Source organism: Miniopterus schreibersii (genome assembly GCF_964146895.1).
Source record: "Miniopterus schreibersii genome assembly, chromosome: 7".
NCBI classification, from domain to species: domain Eukaryota; kingdom Metazoa; phylum Chordata; class Mammalia; order Chiroptera; family Miniopteridae; genus Miniopterus; species Miniopterus schreibersii.
Genome location: NC_138108.1, coordinates 83,026,091 through 83,035,661, shown reverse-complemented (window position 1 = coordinate 83,035,661; position 9,571 = coordinate 83,026,091). Strand labels below are relative to the sequence as shown.

Here is a 9,571-nt window from a genome sequence, read left to right as displayed (position 1 = left end):
CAGTGGGAGCCCACCTTGGCTGGATGCTGGGCCTTGTGCTGGGGAGACCAAGTCTGGACAGGCTGGGCCTGGGGCAGTGGCGCCAGCTGCTCTTTATCTTGGACAGGTGTTGGAGATGCTCTGATGGGAAGGTTGGTGGGTTGGCTGGGTGTCCCACTGGAAAAGAGGACGCAAAACGAGCCTCACACTGGAGGGCAGTGCGGGCACCCTGCGGACAACGAGCTCTGTGGTCACCGTGCACGTGTGGCCTCCTGTTGGATGTTGAGGTCGTGACGCTCTGAGGTGCGGAGATGGTGGCCTTCTTGAGTGCCCGTTGGGGGCTGCCCTCAGCCCCTCTCATTCGAAGGCCACTCTTGTTTTAACCCTGTGATGAGCTTGGTCCCCGAGTTCTGGTGGGAGTGGAGGGCATTTTCTTCCTGAGGCCAGGCAAGGCAGTCTCTGGAAGGAAAGTGGAACCACGAGCACGAAGCTCCTGGCCCAGCTCGGCCCCTGAGGAAACCAGGCTCTCAAGCAGTCCGTGTGCTCCACAGGCTGGACGAGTCTCTGCCTCCTGCGTTAGTCCCCCAAGTGTGGGAAGAGTGAGCTGGTCATTTTTCCGCCAGCACCTCTCTCTGGGCTCTGGAGGTCCAGATGGCGTGGACAGTGGCAGGCCGGTGTCCTCAGGGCAAGCTCACATTTTAAAATGAAACATTTATTTGCAAACAGCAAATGTTTTACTATCTGTGGGTGTGCAGAAGTGGGCGTGGTGCCCGTTATTAATTTCTTGGCCTGGGAAGCTGGGCTGGAGAGAGGCTCGACTAGAACAGTCCAGCCTCTCTCTCAGGCTGTCCAGGTGCCTCCTCGCCTTTCCTGACCCTCAGAGGCCACTTCTGAATAAACTTTAGCCTCAAAGGAGCTGGTTAATTAGGGTTCTGTGCTACTGCTAGACCTTGCTCAGCATTTGACCATCCCCAAAACCCTAAGAGGTAGATGCCTAAACCAGATGCAAGGAGAGACCCTTTGGGCAAAACAGCCATCAGGTGCCTCACATCATGGGGGCCATCGTCACACAGGTGTGACACTGGTCCTGCCTTCAGGGAAGGCACCCTGGCTCCTGCTGGAGTCATGCTGCAGGCCTCTCCAGCCCCCTGGGTCACATGGGGCTGGGCCTCAGGTCCAGGGATTGGAGGAGGCCACTGGAGGCACTTCGAGATACCCAAGTTCTCTCTGTCCTTGTGCTACTGAATAGGTCATGCTGGCCAAAGGAAGCCCAGCCTCTCCCTTGGCTCTCATGAACCCTACCTTGCTCAGAGGACCCTTGGCACTGGACTGGCTCAGATGTGGCTGGAGTGGGGGAGTGAAAGGTGGTGTGGGGCAACTAGGAATTGAAGGGGGTGCTCACAGCTGCCCTGAGCCTCAGAGGGTAGCAGGTCTGAGCCTGAGGAGACCCCCACCAGTTCCAGTGTCACCTTGTGGAAATCTGGTTCACAGCCCACTTTGTGGTCCAACCTTGACCTCTGCCATCCAGAGCCCCTCTGTCTTGCTCTGAGTCATCACTTTAAGTGGGCAGTCAAGCCTGCCTCAACCTCCGTCCCAGTTACACCCCAGCCTCAGCACTACCCCCCCCCGCTGCCATTCTCTGCTTCCCTTAGGGCAACATTTCTCAAAATCAGTTACACTATCCTCTGCCTCTACTCTCCCCCTGGGTGCTTGGTGCCCCACTCCAAGGAGCAGAGGGAGTGGTGCTCCTGAGAGTGGGGTGTTGCAGGGCCCTGCGCACCCCTCCGGCTGGCCTACTCCTCTCCCTTCCATGGGCCTGCTGCTCACATGGAGCCCAGGCCCCTCCCTGTTCTCTGAACCACCGAAGCTTGCAAAGCGGGAACAATGGGGCCCTCTGGGCTGTGACACCTGGCCTTCCTCCTCCTCATCTCCTGGCCGCCCTCCTCACTGCTCCCCTTGACCTGTCACCTGGGCGGGGTCCTGGCTCTACACGGACACCCTCAGTGACCTCATGAGCCCCAGGGTTGAAATTCTATCTGCTCCAAACCTACCACATCTCTGCCAGGCTCCTCTTCGGAGCTCCAGGCACAGGGCACCCACTCCCCACCACCCATTTCCCCTGGAAGTGCAACACACACCCTCAGCTGGTCCAGGGCTGTAACACACCCTCAGCTGTAACACACCCTCAGCTGGTCCATGGCAGGTACCCGGAAAGAAAGCAAAAGAGCCTGGGACCTTCTAGACTCTCTGCAATGACCCCACACCCGCCATAGATGCTCCAGTCAGACGCCCAGCAGAGAGAATTTTAATTTTACCAAGATACTCAGATACCCACTACTCAGAGCTTCCTATTAATAGTGTACTAATATTGTTCTATACTTACCTTCCATCCCTTTACCCACCTGTCAGTCCACCTTGATTTTTACAGTGTCTTTCACAGTAAATTACAGACACCAGCATCTTCCCACTGAAGGACTTGGGCAAACACATCATTAACTGGAGTTCAATATTTGTTGAGGGTTTTTTTTTTCTTTTGAGGCAAAATTTATGTGCATTGAAATATTCAAGTCTCAAACATATATTTCATGAATTTTGACAAATGCATATACCTGTGTAACCCAAACCCCTATTAAGATACAGAATATAACCATTGTCCCCAAAGTTCCCTCATGCCCCTGCCCCCTGCCCCCACCTGAGACAGCCACCGGAGACTGGTGAGTGCTGCATCGCGCAGGCTTCTTTCACTCAGAGGGGTCAGAGGACTGTCTGAGAGGACTGTCTGTCGTCTGTGCTGGCTTAGACTTGCCCACCTTTCCGAGGGTGGGACACAAGCTCCACCTCAACCCTCCCCTTGTTTTCCCTGCCCCCGCCTCCCTGTTCTCCAGATGCACTGCCTTCTTCAGACCCTTGAGCTCCTCAAGGAGTGGCCTCAGGGCCGCTATAGTACTGTTCTGCTGGCTTCTTTCCATACAGTTTTTCACTTCAGGGTCACTCTTCAGAAGCCGTCCTTGCTCCTCACTCTGAAGCAGCCCCTCACTGTCCTTTTCTTTACTCCACTTGTCCCTGTCTAAAAATATGCTTATGCACTTGCTCACTAGTTCACTGTCTGTCCCTGTGCCAGCTAAAGTTGATGAGGCTGTGGCCCATGGACTCTCATTCACGGATCTACCTCCAGTGCCTGGACAGAAGAACTAGTCTTGAGTGAATGGGTGGTGAACGAGTGAATGTGTGAGTGACCACTGCCAGGCGACTGCTAGCCCTTCCCCGAAAACCTGACCTCTGGCTGCACTGAAGGAGGCTGGCCCATGGCTCCAGGGAACCTCGTGTCTCCAGTGGGGCTGAGTGATGTCCACAGATGCCACTCAGTACTTGCTGAGTGTGCCCGTGGCTCAGGATAAGGCAGGCCGGGGGGTAGGTGAGCTGTTGCGACTCTGGCTTAGCCACACCAACCATACTGTGGGAGGCTCTCGGGCTCTCAGGCAGGCCTGGGTCCCCTCAAGGGAAGGAGCAGGTCCCTTTGGCATCCTGCTTTCTGCTTTTCATTCTCTTTGGTTCCCACAGGACCCCAACATTAAATTAGCCACCTAGCAGGGTAGTTGACTTCTGGCGCAGTCCCCAGCCTGCCTGTTCCTGTGCCTCGAGAACTGTGGAAAGCATTGCTCCCTACACAGGTAGATGAACCAAGAAGTCACCACATGTCATGCTTCATCAGCCATCAAGCTATAGGCGAGCAGATCAGCTAAAACACAACTGCAAAAAGAACTTACTGCAAACCCCACTAATTTAAAGATATGAGCTACCAAGGAACTGGTGCCTTTTCCAAACTTATTTCTGCAGATGGCACTCTACACGTTACTGACACTCCACTGTTAGTTTTTTGTATGGGGGTTGCTGCTTTGCATGGTCATTTCTAGAGGGGTTTTATCTATTGTCAGGACTAGAAGTCATGTACTGTTCAGTCGGGTAACTTATCAGCCATCAGCTCTGGCCCACAGTGAGACAGTTGGACTGCTTCCAACCATGAGCTACATGCCACCACCCTTGGGTAGAGGGAGGGGTTTTGTTTTGTTTGTTTAATAGTGGGTTTTTTTTGTTTTTGTTTTTTAATGTCTTTATTGATTTCAGAGAGAGGAAAGGAGAGGGAGAGAGAGGTAGAAACATCAATGATGAGAGAGTCATTGATCAGCTGCCTAGCTGGCAACCCGGGCATGTGCCCTGACCGGGAATCGAACCCTGATCGCCTGGATCCCAGGTCGACGCTCAACCGCTGAGCCACGCCCTGTCGGGCTGTTTAATAATTTTCTTAGAATAGATTCCCTAAATGGTTTTATATTAATTTCCAGGTCACTTTAACAGCTTGTCAGTAGCACTTCATCATAGAAAGGCGTTCACCTAAAAATAAAAGGCCTTGCAAAGTGAGAGACAAACAAGTGTTTATAAGCATTGATTCAGGCAGACGCCCAAAATAATGTTCCGATTAGTAGACAAAGGCAAAGGGTATTTATGAGAAGGAGAAGGGGAACAATTAGGTCAACAGAAGGAAGGCATTTCTATTGCTGCGGAGAAGCTAACATAGTGACTCCAATTCTAAATGATGTTTTAAATTTTCAGTCAGGTAGCTATTGTTAGATGGGCCAGGTACAGAAACCCAGGTACAGAAACTCACCAGGGAAGGGAGCCCCAGATACCTAGCAAGGGGCAAAACTGGGAAAACAAGAACCTTGCCCCCAGAATAACCTTTCCTCCCCCAGTATATTGCTGGTCATGGGGTTTAGATCCCCTGAGCCTTTCCTTCCCATACATAACATCTAGGCCTCAGTTGTATTTCAGCTCCAGGCCCAGAAAAGCAGCAAAACCAGGTAAGCGGCACAGTGGCCGCCACAGGACCAGATACGTTGACTAAGGACCCCGGGCACCAACCAGTGGGTGGAGACCATGACCCTGAAAGAGCTCCCCGGACAAGCCCATGACTATTCTACTGAGACCCTCGCCTGAGACCTCCCCTAAGGTTCCCACCTGCAAGAGAGAGAAATACACGCAGGACAGAGCACCCAGGCGAGCCCCACTAGGGGAACGAGCCAGCACCATCTCCATCCCTCCAAGGAGACCGCACAAGACCTGCCACCAGGGGAGCACTGGGCGGCAGCGGCTCCGGGGGCTCACCCCGACCCTGTCCCAGGGCCGCTTCCCCGACCTCTGGGTGCCCAGAGCCCCAGCGGGCTCCCTGCTGCTTCCTCTGTGCCCCGCCCCGTCTCCCTGTCCCGAGTGTATGTCGCTGCCGTCCTGAACCCGACGCCCTTGGCTGCGTGCTGTGCAGCCTCCCTCGGTGTCCCCGTCCCCTTTATGAGCGTAACTGCCTTTGTCCGCGCTCCGCTCGCCCTCCAGGGCCGGGTCACAGTCCTGCCCGGCGCCCGTCTCCCGGCACCGGCGTCGCTCCCAGCGCGGGGCTCACGGGCCTGGAGCCATCCCGGGGCAGCCGGGCGGGGGCCCGGGGGCGCCCAGGGGCGGGTGGGGGTCACGGCGCCCCGGAGGACGTCTGCGGGGATCCGAGGACGGAGGCGGACGGCGACCTTCCGGCCGCTCGGAAGCCGCCCGGAGCGCGGGGGCAGCGGGGAGGCGGCGGGGGGGAGGCGGGGGGGGCGGCGGGGGCGGCGGGGGGGCGGCGGGGGGCGGCGGGGGGGCGGCGGGGGGGGCGGCGGGGGGCGGCGGGGGGCGGCGGGGGGCGGGGGGGGCGGCGGGGGGGGCAGCGGGGGCGGCGGGGAGGCGGCGGGGAGGCGGCGGGGGGCGGGGGGGGCGGCGGGGGGGGCGGCGGGGGCGGGGCAGCGGGGGCGGCGGGGAGGCGGCGGGGGGCGGGGGGGCGGCGGGGGGGGCGGCGGGGGCGGCAGCGGGGGCGGCAGCGGGGGGGGCAGCGGGGGGGGCAGCGGGGGGGGCAGCGGGGGAGCGGGGGGGCGGGCGGGCGGGCGGGGCCCCTGTTCCCCGGAGCCCGACTTCGCTCCTGCAAAGGGAAAGCTACGCCCGGAATGCGGGCGGCTCCCGGCGCGGGGACGTGACCCGCCCCCCGCCCCCCACCCCCGGGCGGGGCGGCGCCTCCTCCGGGCGGCTCCCTGCTGCCCAGACCGGCGGGCGCGCGGGCGGCGGGACCCGGCTCGGCCTCCGGCCACCATGACGGGCAGGTAACGGGCGCCTGCGGGGGGACGGACCCGGCCGGGCCTCCGGGCGCCGCGGGGACCCGGATGGAGCCCCGGGGGAGCCTGGGACCCGAGGGCGGGGGCCCGGCCTCAGCGCCCGCGGGGCGCCGGCCCCTCGGACCCCGCCCTCCGGAGCCGGTGGGCCCCATGGGGGCGGGGGGCCCGCGGACCCTCCGGGAACAGGCGGAACAGGCGGGGTCCGCGGGGGGCGCTCGGCCCCGACCCCGGACTCGGGCTGGCGCACGAGGAGCCCCCGGGGGCGCCGGGAGCGGGCTTGGGGGGCAGCGCCGGGAACGGCCAGGAGTCACCGAGGGCAGAGCCGAGCCCCAGACCCGCCCGGGGTACCGGGGTCCCCCGGCCCAGATGGCTGAAGGCTGTGGCCGGGGGTTTTGGGGCGTCCCCAGGAGCCGCCGCCCAGGCTCCGTCCTCCGTCCCTGCAGGGACCCCGCGGACGGCCCGTCCCCCCAACCCTGCGGGCTCCGAGCGCGGCGGGGGCGCGGGCTGGAGAGGCGCCCCGGGCCCCCCTCGGCCCCGCCGCCCTCGCTCTGCGGGGCCCCTCGCCCCGCGCCCGGGCCCCGGGGTGGAGGCCGCTGGCGGTGGCGGGAAGGCCGCGGGCAGGGCCAGCGCCCCGGGCCGCGCACCCCGAACCCCGGGAATGCCGGCCGTCAAAGGACATTGGAGACCAGAGTGAAAACACGGAGCTCGGTTTTCCCTTGTAAAAGCGGGTTCGGAAAATCAGAAACCGGGAAGGTCATGGAGACGTAAAGGAGAGCAGGGCTGCCCCTCGGTGCCCTCAGGGCTCCCCCGCGGGCTCCTGCCCGCCCGCCGCGCCCGCCCTGCGGGGCCCCGCGCGCCCGGCGTGCGCCAGGCCGCTGAGCAGCGACGCCTGACGCTCCCTGGGGGACGCGACTCCCGCCCCCGGTGGGACTCTCCCCGCTGCCTCCCGCTGCCCTGCCCTCTCCATGTCCACTGCAGTCCGGAGCCCCCAGGGCAGTGCCCAGGCCTGAGTCCCTTGCTGCCAAGACCCAGGCTGACCTTTCGTGGCACCCCCCACCTAAGGGCTCCCCCTGCCGGCGGTGGAGCAGGCGCCACAGAGGGAGGGCAGTGGGGAGCCGCTGAAGGGACCCAGAGTGGCGGTGGCCGTGCGCTTTGGAAATTTACCTCTGGGTGCTGTGTGGAGAAAGGAAGAGATGGGGAAGGAGATGGTCGGGGGCCCAACGTCAGGGGAGGCGGTTCCTCAGCAGAGTGAATGAAAAAGCAGCTCTGACAAGTTCAGTGATGGAAAGTAACCCCCCAGGGTGATCTGATCAGATTCCTAATGGGACACGTGATGATTTGGCCTGTGCATCTAGGTTAACACACCTTCAAAATGCCTCACTGCCAGACCCCTCAGAAGCATAACCACCCCCAAGCGAGCACATAATGTCAGTCTCCCACCTCCCTGTCATCTCCCTTACTTTCCTCCTTAACTCCAAATGCATAAAAGAAACAGCAAACTGTCACTTTCTAAGTCTGTAGAGATCTTGCTTCCACGTGTATTCTCTTTTTGGCTCAAATAAACTCTAATAAACTCATAGATTTTTTTTCCACAGGTTTGGACGTTCTTGTGTTAACAGCAGCCATGGTACAGATAGCGGGGGTGGACTCAGGAATCCGGGAGGTGACATGGACAGGACTTGAGCAGAGGCATGCCCAGTTGGTCGTGGCAGGTGTGGGGTGGACACAGAGCTGGGCGGGGCCATGAGGCATCTGAAGAGCTGTGGCCGGTCTAAAGGGAACCACCAGGACATAGCTGCTGAGCGGGGGCAGCCGGGCCTGGGCTGAGTTGGGCCAGACGATGAAGGAGGCCTGGAGCATGGGTGTGCTTGCTGAGGGAGGGCTTGCTGTGGCAGAGTCGCTCGGCCCCCAACAGCAGCCCGGTGACTTGGGGCCTTGCGAACACCTAACTCTGTCCCAGCTGAAGGGATCTTTGGCATCACCCCTGTCCTACCGGGAGGACATCAGAGCCCAGGCAGGTTACACTACCCGCCCAGGGACCCTGCCTGTCGGCGGCACTCCCCACCACCATGGTGGTCCTGGCCATTGCCCCCTTCCTCAGCAGTGTCCCCAGGGCCCCCCTCGGCAGAGGAGCCTGCCAAGGTGCATCTAGGGTGGCAACCAGAGCCCTCAGCACAGCACATGAGGCTGTGATGGAGTCGGGTTCAAGCAAAGTGTGAAGCAGATGACAAGTGATGCAGAACTGAGCCCTGAGCCCCAGACAGGTTGGGCTGGGCTCCACCCATGTCTCCTCAGCTCCCCACTCTTCTTCTGTTTCTAGTATCGACTCTCCCCTTCCACTGGCCAAGGAAGTGTGTGGGGGTTGGAGGGCCTGATTTGTAGGGAGTACAATTCCATGCTGTAATTACTCCTACCTTGGCTCACATCAAGCTACCAACCCGATGTAAACTGGCTTGAAAAATTCCTTCAAATTTAACAGCCAGCGTTTGCAAGCTGGAACAAGAGGGCGCAGGCACAGCACAGTTGTGGAGAGGGGCCAGGCTTTCCGGTGCCTGTCCTGCCTCTCAGTCCACGCTGCTTCTGTCTGCTCCATTTATCGCTTGCTGATTCCTACTTAAACTTTCCTAAGGGGTCATTTCCAGGTTGCAGGAAGGGACAGAGGGAGGCACCTTAACTCTTCTTGTTCTGTCCGTGGAGATCTTGTAAATTTTTGATGATGAATATTTATGAGATGATATAAGATGAATGTCTTAATGAGAGATGTAGTTAACATTAGCTGGCCGTATCTATCTCACTAAGATGAGATGACAGGACGGATATATGTATGTAAAACCAAATCTGTGTCCACACTAATGCTTGTGTTTTAAATAGGAAAATAAAATCATTCAAAATAAAATTTCTGGTGGGGTCAGAAGGTTGGAATATGCCATTCATTCGAGGCATCCCAAGGGACTGGCCGAGCTGTCTTCAGCCTTCCCGTGCCGCCCAGGTGCCCAGTGGAAGCAGGCTCTGGTGGACAGGCCATTTGTGATGGCCTGCATTGCTCAGCCGCGGGACTGGCAGCCCCTCCTCAGCACTTGCTGGTGGCTGCCTGGTGGTCTGTGCCTCTAGTCAGTTATGTAGGCACATTCTTTACTACATGTGCACTTTTTAAAAATGGGACATACAATTCACATACCACTGAATTCACTCTGTGTACAATTTAGTGGGTTTAATACACTCACTAGTTTGCAACCAAGGTGTGCGCCCTTGCCCAGAATTGAACCTGGGAACCTTAAGTTCTCAGCCGACGCTCCAACCACTGAGCAACACTGGCTAGGGCTATGATCTCAGTTCTTTTAAATTTATTGAGGCTTATTTTGTGGTCTAACATGTGGTTTATCCTGGAGAATGTACCATGTACACTT

At 59.2% G+C, this 9,571-nt stretch overlaps 1 protein-coding gene across 2 annotated transcripts in view; it reads left to right on the top strand.

The window, feature by feature from the left end:
* The first annotated feature begins 6,047 nt into the window (after nucleotides 1-6,047).
* LIMS2 (LIM zinc finger domain containing 2) overlaps nucleotides 6,048-9,571 on the top strand; it is a 39,324-nt gene continuing 35,800 nt past the window's right edge. Inside the window, exon 1 of one of the 2 annotated variants that reach the window (XM_081142027.1) lies at nucleotides 6,048-6,152. In XM_081142027.1, coding sequence (XP_080998153.1) covers nucleotides 6,142-6,152 — 11 coding nt within the window. In that variant the 5' untranslated portion in view covers nucleotides 6,048-6,141. The remainder of the gene's footprint in view (nucleotides 6,153-9,571) is intronic. The other variant, XM_081142025.1, reaches the window with a different exon arrangement.